The 19,760-nt window shown below is 40.3% G+C and overlaps 1 protein-coding gene across 15 annotated transcripts in view; it reads right to left on the bottom strand.

The window, feature by feature from the left end:
- Positions 1-19,760, bottom strand: part of PLEKHA5 (pleckstrin homology domain containing A5) — a 264,911-nt gene that overhangs the window by 38,844 nt on the left and 206,307 nt on the right. For 7 of the 15 annotated variants that reach the window (XM_034782050.1, XM_034782059.1, XM_034782085.1 and 4 more), the window contains 4 exons: positions 17,588-17,668; positions 6,877-6,939; positions 3,225-3,305; positions 2,940-3,089 (listed from right to left, as the gene is read on the bottom strand). In XM_034782050.1, the coding sequence (XP_034637941.1) occupies positions 2,940-3,089; positions 3,225-3,305; positions 6,877-6,939; positions 17,588-17,668 (375 nt within the window). Of the gene's footprint in view, positions 1-2,939; positions 3,090-3,224; positions 3,306-6,876; positions 6,940-17,587; positions 17,718-19,760 lie in introns of those variants that run through there. The other 8 variants (XM_034782067.1, XM_034782111.1, XM_034782095.1 and 5 more) reach the window with 3 other exon arrangements.

Raw genomic sequence — 19,760 nt, 5'->3', positions numbered from 1 at the left:
AGTAGTTCAGGATGGAGAGGAAGCAATATGGGGATGCTGAACCGACAGTATGAGAAGACTGGAGATGTGTGCTCTGCTCCCCCTTGCTTGTTCACATAATACATCTTGTCAGTATTTTCAGTAAGTATGTGAACCACTGAGCCCAATAGTCCATCCACAATGACATACATTGTAGGTGTCCCCAAGCTCCAGCACGTTGATATGCAGTGAGGCCTCCTGCTCCCACCACAGACCTTGGACTTTCAGTGACCCCAGGTGTGCTCCCCAACCCATCAGGGATGTGTCAGTGACAACAGACCTGGTTGGCAAGGGGCAGAAAAGGGAATGAATGTGTGTGAGTGTGAGTGTGAGTGTGAGTTGAGAGAGAGAGAGAGAGAGAGAGAGAGAGAGTGTGTGTGTGTGTGTGTGTGTGTGTGTGTGTAACCTTGCAAATTGGACTACCTGCATGCAAGTGGACATATGCACAAAGAGCTTCTGGGACACTGACGTGGAAAGCTGAGACTGCAGACTGAGACAAAGATGGCAAATTGCCTGAAAACTTCTGGTCGGCAGAAATGTTCCTGAACGTGTAGAATTTACTAAGGCCCTAACAAACTCAATTTTCTGAGCGGCAACTGAAGTTGACTTTCCAGTATTTAGGATGAGAACCAGATGGTTGAGCAAATGCAGAGTACTGTCGATGTGAGCAAGAACTTTCTTTTTGAACCTGCCCCTCAGTAACCAGTCACCCAGATACAGAAAGATATGGGTTCCTTTCTTCATGAAATATGCCATCACAATGACCATGCATTTGGTAAATGGCAGAAGACAAGTCAAATGGAAGCAGCGTGTACTGAAAATGACACTGCCACAACAAATCGAAAGAATTTTCTGTGGCCTGGCAAAATCACCACATGGAAGTAGGTATACTGAAGGTCCAGAGCAGTAAACCAGCCATTCTGAGACAACGCAGGGTGGACAGTCGATAGAATGACCATTCGGAATGTCATTTATCCAATAGAATTGTTGAAGCCATGAAGCTCAAGAATGGGTCTCACCTCTACCTTGGATTTGGACACCAGAAAATACTGGGAATAGAAACTATGACCCTGATGTTCCAGCGGCACCTCCTCCGCTGCTCCCAAAGCCAGTAAAGAGCAAACCTGCTTCCTGAGAGGGGTCCCTGAAGAAGGACAGAAGGAGGAAGGATGGAAAGGAACTGGATGACACAGCCCAACAGTGGTGATTGAGTACCAAGCATTATGAAAGTGGGTCAGCCTGTTCCCAAATGGAGGAAGTGGGGAGAAAGGAGAGATGACTGGAACACTGCTGTGGACCAATGGAGTCAAACGAGAGGCTTGGGAGGCACTAAGAGAGGGCATGTGGATTATCCGAACCCCAGACCAGACTGCTTTCTCCTATGGTACCTATGACCCTTTCTGGGGTAGTCCTGCTGTCTCCAGGGAGGGAAAGGCTTCCCAAATGTGTGTTGAGCCCAGCACCAGCCCTACTTCCACTGACTGCGAAAGAGATCTCAGGGCACCATGCAGACAAACTCTCAGCTTCAGCAGCCTGCCCAGCCAATGGGGCTATAAAAGATGCAGGCCTGCAAAGTCCTGGACCAAGGGCGAGGTAGGAACCGAAAGGCAGAGGAGGTCCATTGGCTCCTGATTAATCGCTGGCTTAGAAACAGCTGGTGTCAGCATCATCCTCGTCAGTACCGGACTCAGTGGACACCCCATGGCCAGAACTGGAGTCAAGGGCATGGTGTCTCCAACCCTCCTTACATAGTATACTGGGAAGTGGTTGACAGGTCATGCGCCATCCCGTGCATTGGCATTCATCTGGTGCCGATCTGCGCTTCTTCTGGAGGAGGAAGACAAGTTCCCACAGGGCCAGGAGCAACCTTGGTCAGTCTTATGTGACCTTTTCCTTGACGCACTTGACAAGGAACAACTCCTCTGTGTCTCTGGAGAAGCACCAGCTCCATGATGACTATGGCCTTGGTGCTGAAGCAGGCCTGTTTGAGCAACAGCTGAAGATCCCTCGCCACCTAAGTCCATTTGGTGAATGATCTGCTCCTTGACATGGGCTTCACCTAGGCACAGCAAGCACCACGTGTGGATCATTGAAGGGGATTGCTTCCTTAAAAAACATCAATCCTGGTGAGGGCATCACCAGGGAAACACTTAAACTACAGCTAACTAACACTAAATCTAACTAACGCTATACTATGGATAATAATTAATTATATACAACTAGAAAAGTCACTAAAATAGTGGGATTGTGAGATGAAAACCACACACAGCTCTGACTCCAGCCATGGGTGGTAAGAAAGAACTGAGAGGGCTCGGGGCAGTGCTGCCTCATATCTAGGGGAGGAACTATGGCCATGAGGTGCAAGCACAGCCCCTATACATGTACTACTAGGGAAAATTCTCCAGCTCTGGCATTGTGGGCGCACACATACCTAAGTGGAATACACTGCTACATCTACTCTAAGAACATACAGTAAACTTAACAGGAGAATACGACCCCTCGGTGGTTGCTTCTATTGTATATTAACATATTTACAAAGGAACCAATACATTTTTGGAAAATTAAATGCAGCATCTTAAGTTAGCAGAACTTCTCAATAAGATATGGTTTATTGGTATTATATAACTCACTCTATAATCAACTCTTCATCTCACAGAAAAAAGTTGCCAAATCAATTAAAGTTTGTATGCATTTGTCCTTTTAAAAGTAATTTAAGGCAAAAGATTTCACCTGTTGACTGGATTAAAAAGAACATTTTTCTATCTGCCTCACCAGAAGCTTGAGGTAAATGAAAGACAATTTAAAGATGCTGGGATATAATGAAGAAAGAACCCGTAGACAACTCAATTAAAAGTACCAACATGAAGAAAAATCGCTTACCACCTCATTGGGTTTTACTGGCAAAAAAATCTATTACTTACTGCAGTAGCTCGAGACACTTCTCGACAAGTGCTAAGCAGTCCGTTCTGTAAGTCATCTCGCTGTAAGACTACATTCTGTATGGCAGCTGGGTTATCTGCATTCATTTCTATCTCTTGACTGGCTGATAGCAAAGCTTGCTCAAGCGTGTACTGTTATAATAAAAAGAATTAATTTTTAATGTTCTGCATCATTGGGTTGATTTTCTTTTTACTTTAGTTATCAGTGTTGTGATAATAGCCATGTAAAATAACATCCATTTTAGGTAATAAATATAATTGTCCTACTTTCTCCTTGTGTAGCTGCTGAAGTTTCTCTTCCAGTGCTTGTACCACTTTATCTTGTTCACATAACCGGCTAAGCTTAGTCTAGTTTAAGAGAAGATGGTTGTAATTAGTATTTATTATTCTGCATATCATCTATATTAACACAGTACCAAATCATTTCATGAGTATTAAAGTTTTGTTATTACTATATATTTAACTTTAAATGCTGTAAAGTTGAATACTGAATTGTCAAAGCAGCCTAAGACTCTGAAAAAGGCCCTATAAACTAGAGTATTACTGTAATTTCAAACAGCATGGGTCTAATGTAGTAACTAGTTATTCTACAGCTAAGTCTTCTAGATTTCACAGCAGCTTTTACTACAGCTGATCACACTATTTTGACCCACCTGCAGGCCTTGGTTGGGGTACATATTAAGTAGACCCATTCTTTTCTATCCTGTATTACAGAAGGTTGTTTTGAGCAATTATGCACCAAAGCCGAAAGCAATCTTGTGGGAGCCCTGTGTGGTTCTATTTTCACACCCTTCTGTTAAACACGTATGTGTGACTACTCTGGTGATAGATTATTTGTTTTGCAATGCCATCAGCTTGAAGATGACGGGCAGCACCAAGTCTTTTACTTTACACAGTACTAAGTACTATCCAATTGCTAAAACACACAGACATCTGAATTTCAGCTGCTGATGTGTTCTGCGGAGGCAATGGTTTCTCTAAAAAAGTTTTCCATTGCAAGTTTTATTTTAAGGGCCAGAATTCTTCTGAAGAACTCATCAGTAGTATAGGCTTCCATTACACTGACAAAGAGATTCCAGCATAGGCAAAAATAAAATCTGTTGTCAGTTATGGGTTTTATTCCCATCAGCGTACATAGGGTATATAAAGATTCTCACATTTCCTGTAATGAAATGTAATGGATTTTACAGTCAAATAAAACTTTACACACATACTGCTAGAATTTAACTAATTCAGAGACATTAGCTTGACTCATTCTGCTGGCATACATCCAATCAGAAGTCCACCTGAAGGTCAGAGCAGCATAAGGTACCAGCAACATTTACTGCACTGGGGCGCTGCTCAGGACGCCCAGCAATACACTTAATTAGAATATCTTGTGGACAAGCTTTCAACAGCTGGAGGGTAAGGCTAACTCCCCAGGGAGGTATAAACAGACTGACTGATCTTCCCTAGGGATCAAACAGCCCTGCTGGCCTGGAGGTGCAATTTGCCTCCCTTTGTGCTAGTAGGGTGAACCAGGCCCAAATTACTTACAGAAAGACCAGATGAAGCAAATGGTCTCTGCACCAACAAATGGAAATGGCTTTAATTTAAGAAAAGCTGTAGAGAATCCGGAGATGTCCATTTTCAGCCTCCCTTTTAGGCATATTAACACACAGTGGTATCAAATATATACTGAGTTATGTTGTGAGGTTGCACTGACCTTTTATTTTGCTTTCTGAAACACTCAAATCTGCTCTCTGCCATTTTTGTTTACATATTAAATACAGTTTCTTTTTTCTAAATCTCAAATGTAAACTTATAAAACAGCTTTTTACCTTTTACTATATTAGACTTAGAAAGTAAAGTGAGTTATCATCAAATGAAAGGAAAAGGTAAAATACTTGTATTTAACATAACAAGTCAAGTAAGGCATTGTACCCACCTGTCTTTTGTGTTAGACTCAAGTGGTGAAACATTTAGGGCTTGTCTACACTGGCAAGCTTCTGTGCAGTAAAGCAGCTTTTTGCACTCAAACTGCAAACGTGTACACACTGCTAAGCCACTTTGTGCGCAGAAACTCCTCAGTTGCAGCACTGCAAAAAAACCCACCTCGACGAGAGTCGTAAGGCTATTTGTGCAGAGGCTCCAGCACTCTATTGCCAGTGTAGACACTCGATTGCTTTCTGAGCTCCAATTGGCCTCCGGAGCTGTCCCATAATGCCTCAAGTGACCACTCTGCTCACTGTTTTGAACTCTGCTGCCCTGGAGACATGCACCCCTTCCCTTCCAAAGCACCGCACGCTGTGCAGAGAGCCCAGGGAGGGAGGCAGGGTTTCCCCTTCCCCAAGACTGGTTACTTCCTGCCACTGTCTGAACTTACAAGACAGCATGCTGACACACCGTCCCCCAAAACACAGTCTCTCCCCCGCCCCATACACACACACTCCCTATCACACACATTCTCCCCCCCCTCCCCCAACTTGTTGAAAATCATCTGGCAGTGTAGTAGGATGCCCAAGGAACAATGGGATTGAGAAATCTGCATTATGTGATGCTCTGCATGCCCCATGAGGCATTGCAAACCCTTCCCAAAGCACCCTGCGGCCAGTTGCACAGCTTGATAGCTACCACAATGCACTGCTGTCTTTGCCACTGCAAGGGCTGCTAATGTGGATGTGCTCCAGTGTCACAAGGAGCACAGTATGGACATGCAACATTGTTTAATCCCAGCGTTTTAATAAAAGTGGTACAACTTGAGGTGCTGAAACTTGCCAGTGTAGACATACCCTTAGAAAATACTTTCTTCTATGGCCTGAGTTTAGGCAATAAAGCATCTGCAAAACCTTCTACAATTAATGTACATGGCTCAGTTGGACAGGACACATTCATGTTGTAATATTTAGCCTCAACTAACATGCCTTATCTCACATACTATATTCAGTGAATACGTAACCTTCCATTTCTGTCACTCACAGAAACCAGCTGAGCCAGTTTTGTGCATGTTTAACTAAAATGAGAACAAACCATGTGTAAATGTAATGTTAATTTTTCCTGTAATCTCTTTATAGTGGCTGAAGCTTTAAAAAACTGAAATTTGACATGGACAGTAGTCATGAAAAAGGACTATATGCGTTTAATAGCTTTAAAGTAATTGATTTCACAAACTTACCCATTTTAAAACTGCATGTGGAACATGTACTTTAGAAAAGGCCTACAGGTCTACAAACAGTGCATCTAAGGCCTGGTCTATACAGGGGGCAGGGGAGAGGAGGGATTGATTTAAGTTACGCAACTTCAGCTACGTGAATAATGTAACTGAAGTTGATGTACTTACATCTACTTACCGGGGTGTCTTCACTAAGCTAAGTCAACAGTTGACGCTCTCCCGTCGACCCCGCCTGCACCTCTCACCCTGGTGGAGTACCGGAGTCGACGGGAGAGCGCTTGGCGGTCGATTTATTGCATCTAGACTAGACGTGATAAATCAACCCCCGCTGGATCAATCACTGCCCGTCGATCCAGCGGGTAATGTAGACAAGCCCTTAGTGTAGACTTGTTGATTCAGGAGACTTACATAAATAAGTATTGTAAGTCTCTTGCGATTCAAGGGATTTTTTTTTCAAACACACACACACACAAATATATATAGATATATATAGATATATATACACATATATATAGATATACACAGATATACACATACACACACACACACACCTACAAATTCACTTACTGTACTAGTATCTCCCCAACACCAATAAATTCAAAACCAGCTATGGGATATTTTGCTCAAACATCCAGGAATATTTCCCCCAACTTCTAAAGCAATTGCTACTAGTTTTATATTAAGCAGTTTTTGCATCTAAATTTTATGACCAGGGTAGAAACTTCTACATCAGAATATCAACACAGTAAGCTAAAACCAAATACTTACATCTATATCCAATTCTTCAGATCTATATTTGTATAGTGTACCCCTACATTCTTCTTGTGTCAACTATAAGGAAGAATAATATTCTCATAAAATAACTTCCCACCAGAAGCATGAAAATGATGTTCATCTTAGAGTTAAAATTTTAATACACCAAAATCAGATTCCATTTGAATGCCAAACATTTAATGTATGACTATATAGTTTGAATCAATAAACAATATTTAAATCTCAGTTACTTAATGTACCTAATGGAATGTCAAATAGGGATTATCAGAAGGAGAAAGGTATATCACAGTTATTTTCTCAAACTATTAAATCTTGCTAATTAAAACAAACTGTGGAATTATGTTAAGTTTATTAGGCATGCAGAATTCTTCAGAAAAATGTTGAGTGCTATAGTTGCAATATAAAAATTCCATCAAATCTAGACTGTGTAGGAGATAAAATTACATTCTGATTAGATCCCCACACACAATTATATATCACTATGTTAATTTTCATGTGTGCATTCTAAATACAGAACCTTATTCTGCTCTTTTATGTTAATGGCAGTGTATAGAAATTCCAGTGTGTTCAAGTGTAGTTACAAATGTACACCAGAGTAACTAAGAACAGAATTGGCTCTTTGTGTATACAGTGTGTGTAAGAAATACAGATATACACACTTTTTTGGCAGGTAGGTGGAATTTTAAAAAAAAAAGTGCACTTTTTCCTCAGCTTTCTTTTAGATACGGTACTCCATTCTACAGCAATTACTGTAAATGGATACAATTCTATTTCTTGTGCTGAGATATGCAAACTCTTTTTACTAAGGTTATGACTGCCATCTTACTCAGCAGTAGAAGGGATCCTCAGACTCTGATTTGATATGAGTGAATGCTCAACATATTAACTTTTTACTTCTTTTCATCTCTAGACTGACTGCTAGCGATATATTTTAAAATACTTAAAACGGGCTAACATATATAGATACCCATTTGTGCCAAACTTTTTATATCCCATTTTAGTTAATACATAAAAATATATGCATATTCATTCCTAACATATACATTTCCCCTCCATAGCATGTTATTTAACTGGAACATTTTTAAATCAATTGTGCAAAAAAGAGACTATAGAAACACAAGTCCAAAGGAGGTTTATAAATGCAAGGATTGGGGAGAGTTAAACATACAAGCATTCCAAACATACAATAAACCTTTAAAAGACTTAAGTGTTTCATTTCAAGACATTATTTCCACATACCTCATGCAAATGCATCTGGTGACAATTTAAAAGTATGTATAGTGTATTAAAACCACATAGTAAATTTCTTTGAAATGAATATTTAATGAAAATGAGTATCAGAATATGAAAAAGCCACAGCACTTTTGCACTTCATTAAGATTATTTTTTAACAAAAATCTATTTAAACCTCTAATAGTGTAGAAACAATATATATATTTTAAAAACCCTCCTTCCAAACTAAAGAAAGAACTTAGGAATGGAAATATTTTAAGAGTGTGCTCATAAGCATGGTCAATATAAATCTGGCCCAGACTCCCAAAAATATGGTTAAAACCTTACACTGATTTCTGTTTAACTCAACAGGGACATTATGTAGCTTTTCAAGACCCCAAATTTATCTTTCCAGAACACACTTAGATATTATGCAGCTTCCTTGGATAGTGATATACAAAGTAAATCTTTTCAAGTTAAATTAGCTTTTTAAAAAGTCACTAATTTGTGTTCTCAGAAGCCCAATCTTAATTATAGCATAGCTTAAAATAGGCTGATGCTCTATCATTCACACCTATTCCTATTATTCCATAATTATTTAGAAAATCTAAATGCACTTTTAATGAGATAGGTACAGAACTTCCACAAGTATTAAAACAAATTTAATAATTACTTGTAAAATACTTTGATTCAAATAGTATTAAGTTTGAGTTTGTGTTTACCCCACATAGGCAATGAAATGGTTAACATGGGCCCATTAACAGCTGGTTGCACTTGGAGGGCGGGCCAGACTCAATTAAAAGATGAGTACAGCTGGGGGAGGAGCTACCCTGGTCTACACTACGCGTTTAGGTTGAATTTAGCAGCCTTAGATCAATTTAACCCTGCACCCGTCCATACGACGAAGCCATTTTTGTCGACTTAAAGGGCACTTAAAATCGATTTCTACACTCCTCCCTGACGAGGGGATTAGCGCTGAAATCGACATCGCCGGGTCGAATTTGGGGTAGTGTGGACGCAATTCTTTGCATCCACAATGGTATTGGTCTCCGGGAGCTATCCCAGAGGGCTCCATTGTGACTGCTCTGGACAGCACTTTCAACTCAGATGCACTGGCCAGGTACACAGAAAAAGCCCCGGGAACTTTTGAATTTCATTTCCTGTTTGTTCAGTATGGCAAGCTGATCAGCACAGGTGACCATGGAGTCCCAGAATCGCAAAAGAGCTCCTGCATGGACCGAACAGGAGGTACTGGATCTGATTGTTGTATGGGGAAATGAATCTGTGCTATCCGAACTCTGTTCCAAAAGACGAAATGCCAAAATATTTGAAAAAAAAACTCCAAGGGCATGAAGTACAGAGGCTATAACAGGGACCCGCAGCAGTGCCACATGAAACTTAAGGAGCTCAGGCAAGCCTACCAAAAAAACCAAAGAGGCAAACGGCCGCTCCAGGTCAGAGCCCCAGACATCCCGCTTCTATGATGAGCTGCATGCAATTCTAGGGGACCCCCCTACCACTACGCCACCCCTGTCCATGGACACCTGCAAAGGGCGAGTCTCATGCAATGGGGATGAGGATTTTGGGGACGAGGAAGATGAGGATAGCGCACAGCACACAAGCGGAGAAACCGTTCTCCCTGACAGCCAGGAACGGTTTATCACCATGGAGCCAATACCCTCCCAAGGCGGGCTCCCGGACCTTGAATGTGGAGAAGGGACCTCTGGTGAGTGTACCTTTGTAAATACAATACATGGTTTAAAAGCAAGCGTATTTAATGATTAATTTGCCCTGAAGACTTAAAGAAGCCAAAAGACTGTGGCTTACCATGGCTGCCTGCAAGCCGAATTCTGTTGCCCGGCCCTACGTGTGAGATCTCTCACACCAAACCGGCAGCCCCTCAATATAAGAGGCAAAATGCAACCTTGTACTCTAAAATGTGTCTTTTTAAATACTACTCTCCCTTTTTTTTTCCCTACCGCAGCTGCAAATATTTCGACGCTCCCCCTATCATCTCCATCCCAGAGGCTAGCGCAGATAAGGCGGTGAAAAAAACACCCTCACGATGAAATGTTCTCTGAGCTCATGCAGTCCTCCCGCACTGAAAGAGCCCAGCAAAATGTGTGGAGGCAGACAATGTCAGAGTCCAGGAAAGCACAAAATGAATGTGAGGAGAGAGGATAGATAGCTGGAGCAAGAGTAGAGGTGGCAGCAGCGTGATGAGAGGAGGCAGGAGGCAATGCTGAGGCTACTGGAGGATCAAATTGATATGCTCCGGCGTATGGTTCCCGACTCACCGATAGCTGTCTGGTGTTGCAAGCTTCCAGAGGGCTATCGCCACTTGCTTGTGAACGGTGAGGGCTGCTCTCATCTTGGTTTTCTTGCGCTTCAGGGCAAGGGAAAGCAAATCAAAGTTCCATGAAAGTGCCCTTATGCATGCGAAAGTTTCGCAGCCACTGGGATTCATCCCAGACCTGCAACGCTATGCAGTCCTACCAGTCTGTGCTTGTTTCCTGAGCCCAGAATCGGCGTTCCATGGCATGAACCTGCCCCATTACCACCATAATGTCCCCATTGCCAGGGCCCATGCTTTGAGAGAAGTCTGTGTCCATGTTCTCATCACCTCCTCGCCTGCTTTTGCAGGTTCTGGTTCTGCATATACTGCAGGATAATGCGCGTGGTGTTTACAACAGTGTTTATAACTGCCGCGGTGATCTGAGCGGGCTCCATGCTTGCCGTGGTATGGCGCCTGCAGGAGAGCAGCGGAAGCGGTGGATGATGGAATAGATATTTATAGAGAGATGCCATAAGAATAGATATTTATAGAGAATGACGAGAGAACCTGCGAGATGGATTCATGAGAGCAGGAGAGCAGAGTTGCAGCGGAAGTGGGAGCCCATGACAGCCAACATGGAGAAATTTGCTATCGAGACAGGAGAGCAGAGTGGCAGCGGAAGCGGTGGTTGGAATGCCAGTTTTTCCCGACTCATTGCTCCGTCTGTGGCCAGAGCAGGAGAGCAGAGAGGCAGCAGAAGCAGTTGTTCGATGACGACGGTTAGTAGTCCTACTGCACCATCTGCTGAAAGCAATATGGCATCTGCACAGAAAAAAGGTGCAAAACAATTGCCTGCCATTGCTTTCATGGAGGAAGGGGCGACTGAAGACATGTACCCAAAACAATGTTTTTGTCCAATCAGGCATTGCGAGCTCAACCCAAAATTCCAATGGGCGGTGGAGACTGCGGGATAGTTACCCACAGTGCAACGCTCCGAAAGTCGATGCTAGCCATGGTACTGTGGACGCACTCCGTTAATGTGCTTAGTGGGGACACACACAATCAACTGTATAAAATCGCTTCCTAAAAAATCGACTTCTATAAATTTGACCTAATTTCGTAGTATAGACATACCCTAAGAGTAGAAAAGGGCTGCAGGGAGAAAGGGAAAGAACCTCATAGTCCCTCTCTGGGTAGTAGAGAGCAGAGGAGCTTCAGGGCAGATTTTACAACCTGGGCTTGATGGAATAGGCTAACAGAGGTGCAGGGGACACTGCTAGTGCACCTGAGTGAAAGCCAATCACAGGCAGAAAGTTGAGGATTCAGACAAGGGAAAGATTCCACCAAGGTAGTCTCTGAGTCAGAATTCTGTAGAAAAACAGAGCTGAGGATGACTCAGGATAATTTAAAAGTTCAAGCCTGGAGAAGGGGCCAAAGTTGCTTTTGTTGTGGCTTATAATTTTCCTTTTATAGCTTGAAGTCCTGGGGCCCTTGGCTCTAATAGAGTGGAACAGAAGAGGGGCCCTGGAGGAGTGGCAGATGTCATACTGATGCCCAGTGTCATGTGGGACACTAACACATCAGAAGGGGAGAGACTTAAATGACCTGGCCAGAGGGCCACGTCACAAGAGAGACCACCACAGGGCCTGAGCAGCTGATGGCGGGGCATGTTAAATGACAAGAGAGCTGCTAAGGGGCATGTCTGCAGTGAGCGTACTTTTTTACAGTCCATAATAGCCACTGAAATGTTTCTATTCTTTTAGTTTTATCTGTAATACACAACAGGCAGAATCTTCTACAGAAGCACTTCACCTCCACACAATAGAGAATATTGTAAAATAACATTTTACATTCATTTAACACAGAAAATCTCAAAATTATATGAACTACTTTGCCCATCCCTGTCAATGCAGCAGCTGCTTAATAATGTACAGCAAATCTACTAGATGGTTTAGCGCAAGATGTGAAGAACACCATCATATTCTATTGGAATTACAGGAGGAACTGAGGTAGCTTACACTACCTCTTGGAGTATGCTACGGGATATTTAGTGACCAATGGGCCATGAGCCTGTTTTTATGTTGCATCCAGTGGAACCGCCTCCAGTGACAGTTCCTTTTTACACCCTGCCAGGGCACTGATTTAAGAGGAAGAGTGCCATCTACTGCACTGCCACATCACTTCCCACAGACTTGTGAGTTTTCCTTGAAGACTTCCTATCCAAGTACTGACATAGCCTATCTCTGCTAACATTGAAATATGAAGTGAAATCACACTGTATGAGGGCAGAGGAATTAATAGCATTGTAAATACTCCTGAAGTATTATTTATTGCTTGCTGCTAGTGTAAGCTACATGTATAGTTGGGGCAAATATTTCTGTGTGCAGTTACAATGGTGTTACACAACTGCCATTGCATTCAATGAGAAATGTGTAATGTCCATGTGTACTGCTGAAAATATCTCTCTACCTATCTGTGAATTAAGTCTTGTGCACAATACGTATATCTACAAAGAAGAATTTAGCAAGTAGAGATTTCAGAAGTTACAGAAACAGTCCATAGTCCAACATAGTCCATCGCATCTTAGACAATGGGCAATATCTGCTGAATCACAGCAAGGTATAAAACCATGAAAATGGACATTATGTAAGATGTTCACAGGGGAAGTTTTTTCCTAACCTAAGACAACTATTGGAGGGTTTATTTCCTGAAGCATGAGGGCTTGTATCCTCGTGTTTTTATTTTAGCCAGTGTAAGTGCAGATATTAATACACATTTCTAAAACTTTTTAAAATTACACTAAGCTTGTTGCCTCAAAGTCTTGTGGCATGGAATTTCACAACTGATGGCATGTTTAACATCTTTTGGGAGATTGTTCTAGTGAGGAAATTAAACAAAAAGTTGGGGCTTTTGTGTGGAGGGTGAGATATTCTTTAAGATTCTAGTAGCATTTTTTAAAAGGCCCTTTTCACCCATTAGTATGAATACATGGACCTATTCAACACTCAGTGATACTTTCATGTAATTTAGCTGAAAGAATATGTCTTTAGTAGTAAGAATATACTGTGGTTTGAATGTATTATGTATCATATGTGAAAACTGCATTTCGCATAATACAACATGCAGAATTTCAAATAGGGACAAGAAATGCAGGAAAAGAGGATGTAGGCCAAATAAGAATGTTGAACAAATTCAAAAACAAAGCTTAGAAAATATTTCTAAACATCAGGATCATAAGCTAATAGCCCATCAACAACTTGTGCAACTGGTGAACAGTGTATGACAACTCAACATCTTGCTGTCCTAGATTGAAGTATGGGGCTTCGATCTGCTCTTAAATGGTTTTCCAATTTCTTGGGCATAAACATGCTGACATTAGGCATGCATGTCATCTTGTTCTAACCAGATTTTAATCTTGTCTTTTCAGTGTCAGTGTGCTTTATACACACAATATTCTAACTCATTCACGTTAAAATCCTGTGTGATCTTTAAAATAAGAAAAGTCAACACAGTACAGGAAGTTGTCTCAAATTTTAAGCCTTAGTTTAGGCGTATTCGTGAATTTGCACCAATAGAATCCCCTTCATATAACATTAATATACCTCACTTAACACTGAGAAAAGGACAGATTGTCTAGAGATGTTGCAAAGGGACAATCTAAGTTTTCTCCAATTTACTGTTCGTACTGTTAGGTACTGGTTCAGGCTCATCTAATTGTACCTGAATGTGTCCAGCAGAGCTAGCCAAAGAGGATAGGTAGCTGATTACTACATTTCTTCAATATGAATAAAAAGTTAATTTCAGTGGATGAATTTTACTGTATTAAATCTGTGTGAACACTTATTCATAATTAAAGTGGCCTTAATTTGGTTTAGTTTAATTCACTTTGGAAATGATCCAAGCTAAACTTTAAATTCTGAATGGGTATTCCCACAGTGGCTTAATGTGGCTTAAAATTTAAAACTGAAAATTCACACCTTTAGTTAATTCGGATTAATTTTCCTGATGTCCATGTGTTGACAAGCCCTAATTCCTGGACAGAACCACCACATGTGCAAGTATGTTTCCCTTTTCCTGTAATCCTTCAAACAAAGTGCCTTCCTAGTTCCAAAAATATGATGGATCTTACCAGGAATTTCTTTATGAGCTACACAAATTGAGGGTTTATATTGCCTTTCCCATCTCAGCCAGATCAATTTATTTGCCTAAATCCCTCTCCCATCTTTTCATTTGGGCTGTTTTCTTAATATTTTTTCATTCAAAAAACTGTACATTTCTTGGAAATTAAATCTTTTGTTCCAGGCTCTACTCCTCAAATGTGGTTGAAAGTATAGATTGAGTTGCCCCATATCCAGATCTCACAATAAAATGTTTGACATGTAAATACTGAAAATACAGTGTGACAAAGTTTCTCCTCTATCTTGGTGGGTCCTGCGCTTATTGGCGGATTTTCTTGCCTCAGAGATTCACCATGTGGGTTGGGGAACAGCCCAGAGACCTTCCCCTCTGGAAGAACCCACAGTCCAGGTCAATTGGAAGGTTTGGGGGGAACCCGGGCCCGCCCTCTACTCCGGGTTCTAGCCCAGGGCCCTGTGGACTGCAGCTGTCTATAGTGCCTCCTGCAACAGCTGCATGACAGCTACAACTCCCTGGGCTACTTCCCCATGGCCTCCTCCCAACACCTTCCTTATTCTCACCACAGGACCTTCCTCCTGGTGTCTGATAACGCTTGTGCTCCTCAGTCCTCCAGCAGCACACCCTCTCACTCTCAGCTCCTTGCACCTCTTGCTCCCAGCTCCTCACACTCACACCACAAACTGAAGTGAGCTCCTTTTAAAACTCAGGTGCCCTGATTAGCCTGCCTTAATTGATTCTAGCAGCTTCTTAATTGGCTCCATGTGTCCTAATTAGCCTGCCTGCCTTAACTGGTTCTAGCAGGTTCCTGATTACTCAAGTGCAGCCCCTGCTCTGGTCACTCAGGGAACAGAAAACTACTCATCCAGTGACCAGTATATTTGCCCTCTACCAGACTCCTGTACCCCACTAGTCTGGGTCTGTCACAACAGGATCTTTATGTTGTTTACATTACTACTTACCTCATTATGGTTTCAAATCAGGACCCAGGAACAACTATCTAAATTGAGTAATCTCAGCTGTTACCCACAACAAATAGTCACTTTGATATTTCCTAGGGATAAATTCACAGTAGCTAAGAGAGGGCATCTGCTAAGAATGTAGAAGAAAATTTGTTCAAGGTGGTCTGGAAGAATGGGTGATCTTTTATTTTTGGTGACCTAAATTTCTTTTTAACCCAATAATTACTATGAATAGCTATATTTGGGCTCCTGCTTTTTTTTCCCTTTTTTTTTTTAAATATAGAAATTTAGAGCTGTGAAAGAACAATGACTGACTAAAAATGACAGTCCCTTATTTATGCAGCACACACTTTCCCCTGCACTATCCTGCCAATGCATCTCAAAACACCAATCTAGAGGGACCATCTCTCTAGGGGAGAGAGGGTAATTCAGTCTTCATGACCCTTCAGATTCATGGTCTCTGACAAGGTTGTCAAGGTGGTGCTATTTCAGTGTCAAATATAAAATGAAGTTATCTCTACCATAAAACAGACTTTAATACGTACATGGATTATTTTAAGCAGCTAAAAATATTCTAAAAATTGATGGTATTTTTCAAAAAATTTCAGCAGTGAGTCAGACAGCTTTTAAACATATAAAAATCTTATTTAGTTTGGGTCTGGAGGAACCTTCGCTCTCCCATTGCACCCCTAACCCTTCAAAGTTGTGTCTGAAAACAGCTTGTCTTTTGGCACACAAGAGTGGGAGATTGGTTCCAGGAAAATCTGTTAATGCAAGCCACTGTTTCAGTCCAAGAAGAAACTAGAGATTCAAAGCACTTCCCCTTTATCTCAAGATACCTGGCTGTTTTCCTAAACATTTAGAAATATTCTACACTGTGATATAGTAATATAAAGGTCAAAAATTGCATGGGAGCTGTATTACAGTGGCATAGCAAAAAATTTCATCACCATCAATGAGCGTTTTTCAAAGCAGAATTTGTCTTACTCCCTTCCTAGAATCACTAGAATATCAGGGTTGGAAGGGACCTCAGGAGGTCATCTAGTCTAACCCCATGCTCAAAGCAGGACCAATTCCCAGAGAGATTTTTGCCCCCGATCCCTAAATAGCCCCCTCAAGGATTGAACTCACAACCCTGGGTTTAGCAGGCTAATGCTCAAACCACTGAACTATCCCTCCCTTCTAGCCATGAAACTTTGTTTGCCACTCTTCCCCGTTTGGAGTAATCCCTGAATTTGAAGGGAACAGGTCGAATATTTATTCTGTTTGGCAGCCAGAGATTTTCATAGCTCAATTAGCTGCAAAATACAGCAATCACTTAAATAAGAATGCTTAGGCTTCTTTAAAACTTTGATGTTTGAAATACAGTATTTTGTGCAGCAAAATTCATGTGTCTAAGGAACTACTGCGCTTACAGATTTGTATTGGCCATGCTTGTAAGTTAATGCAGGTCTCAAGCCAAAGACATATTTCCATTCAGCACATTTTCCCCCTCTTAATGTCTCAGCAGAGTTGCAGCCATGACTATATAGTCTAGAAATGTGTACTCTGGTAGGTTTGCTATGACTTGATTAATAAAACATTGCCCCCTGGATCTACAATCTCCAGATCTAAGTTATTTTGATCCATTTTTCTCCAAGGCTAAGAACTAACTAGGTGCAAACAACAACAACAACAAAAGATCTAGAAATCCATCTCCTAAAATGAAGAAAGTTGCCAGATATGACCAGGTAAACACCAATGGCATGCTTTTGTGTTGAACAAAAAGAAGCACCTGTGAAAGCTAGTTGTGCATAGGACCACGTTAAGACAAATATTGGAAGCTTGTTGGAAATTTTATGAGTTTACTGGACACCTGCATATGATACCAAATGATCAAACATTCTAGACAGAAAAAGTTATCCAAAAGGGTACACTTAATATACTCAACAACAAAAGCGTTCAGCAAAAGCCATGCTAATAATATCGCAGCATTTTATAAAGCATGAGTGATTTGTGGTTTTTCAAAACAAATAAGAGAAACACTGATGTTATGAGTAAATCTGAAGAACAACCAAAAACTGTCACTGAGGAAAATTTTCGCAGATGATAAAGCAATTTCATTCACTATCCAAGACCTTACTTGCTGGTACAGTTGTGGTCTTAGCGCCGAGTTCTCAATCATAGTGTGAACCATGGTGATTAAAGGTTCATTCTCTTTCATCTATTTCAAATCAGGAGGAGCATACAGCAAACATCAGTTTACACCATAGCTAGATTTGAAAGACGACACTGTAAATATAGCCTCTACTTCAATATTTTTTCTAATAATGCAGCAGTTTAAATTTTAACCAATTCCTTTAAAGATTCCATCATTTAGAAAAAGTAAATATTTGAAAAACATAAGTGATAAATATCAAACTCATGTTTCCCATATACAAAAGAATGTGTTACTATATTAATATTTCATAAAAGCTGCATCATTTCCACTGTGGTTCATGTTACTAGTAAGTCTAATTACTTCAAATGTTTCACCGATAAACTCAAGTTATAATAGGTAAAACATCAGGAACGACTGGATAAAATACTGAGTAGCCAAACCACGATATTACTTAGAAATAAGCCAGCTAGGTTTGAAGTAATTTAAAATACAAATACAGTAATTTAAATATGCAGTAAGAAACATCCAAATTCTTATCCGAGAACCATCTCATAAAATAGTCCCCCATACATTAAAATGTAGATTGCATCTTCAGTATGTTACAGTTATTTGAGCCCTTCTGGAACTGAATACTAAGATCAAGTTTACAATGATCTACACTAGTACTTCACAATCAACATTGCAGCAATTTTTATTCAGCACTTTTTATATATACAAAAGTAGTCAATTATATTAGTTATTGCATTTACCCATATATGGCTATGAAACCATCTGCTGCACATTTCAAGCTAGATTAGACATATGTGCTGCCATATTTGCAGAACAAATCATTTATATTTACTGCCAAAAGTGCAATTTTTAAAACAGATTCTGTGATCATTTATGAAAAAAATTTATAGAATTAGGCATTCAAAAAAAATCCAAGCAATGTATAGAGCAAATGGCTGTCTTATGCCAGCATGCTGGTGAGAATTCTTACGTTTTATAAGATTTTGAATATTGTGTTAGGTAGAGCTGGTTAAGAAATATTTTTGTTCCTGTCAAAAATCAATATAAAGTAAAAAAATTTGTCAAAAATTTTCTTCAGACGTTTTTAGACTTTGTTGAAAAACCAAAAACCGTAATTTTCAGTCTTAGGGGTGAAAAATTCTGTTTTCCCAACAAAAATTGAAAAAAATATCAAAAATGGATATTTACTTTAGAAATGTCCAGTTTGATATGCCATTTTTTGTAGAAAGACCCTTTGAATAAAAATTTCAACCAGTTCTTGCGCTACATCAATTTTACATCCAGCTATAGAGGACGTATGTGTGTGATCTCTCTCACCACGTAACTGTATACACAGTGGATTTTTATACGGACTAACTATTGTCTCACCAATTTGATGTGACAGACAACAAGCTGCTTTTTCCAACCCAAGTGACAACAATTTCCCCATAAACTGAAAACTCCAATCTTTGTGTGGTTTTAAGGAAGAGTCCCAACCTTCTTTATCAGTGGTACCTTACTAATTTGCACTGGCTAAGGACCCCATAATTTGTACAAAAACAACTGTTTTCTCTCCCATTCTTAGTAAAATTATAATCATTACATTTAAAAAGCAAATACTTCTAGTATACTATGAAGAATCAAATTTGAATTACAAATAAAGATACAGTTACTAAATGAAGTATATTGTGATACATTCTTTGCTTTATTGTGCATTTATTTATTCACTCATCTGCACCATTCATTAATTCACAATGGGTTACCAGGTATTAGTGGGAAAAACTGAGGTTCCAGTATATGTGAGGAATTTATTTCATACTGTGCCTCAAATGAGACAGTTATATTGTCCTGTAAATTAAGACATCCCCGTTATAGACAACAGTAGAGTTTGAGAGGCAAAAGCAGGCTCATCTTGGATTAAAGTGAATTTTTCCTCACTTCTTTACATTTGTCCATTTTTATTCCAATCCCACTAGGTAAAGATCCTTACGCCACAGGGAACATTTGAAAATATTTATTTCAGTACCATTTTTCTAGCAAGATTTCTTTCCCCTCCCTATTCCTATAGTAAATTGTTGACAAACCTAAAGAGAAGCAGAATAAGGTAATAGTCACATATGAAACACTTAAGTGTTCACTATGTTTAAAAATCTCAAAGCTCTGTTTT

The sequence above is a fragment of the Trachemys scripta genome, chromosome 1 (genome assembly GCF_013100865.1).
Source record: "Trachemys scripta elegans isolate TJP31775 chromosome 1, CAS_Tse_1.0, whole genome shotgun sequence".
Taxonomy (NCBI): Eukaryota; Metazoa; Chordata; order Testudines; family Emydidae; genus Trachemys; species Trachemys scripta.
This window is presented reverse-complemented; position numbering and strand designations above follow the sequence as displayed.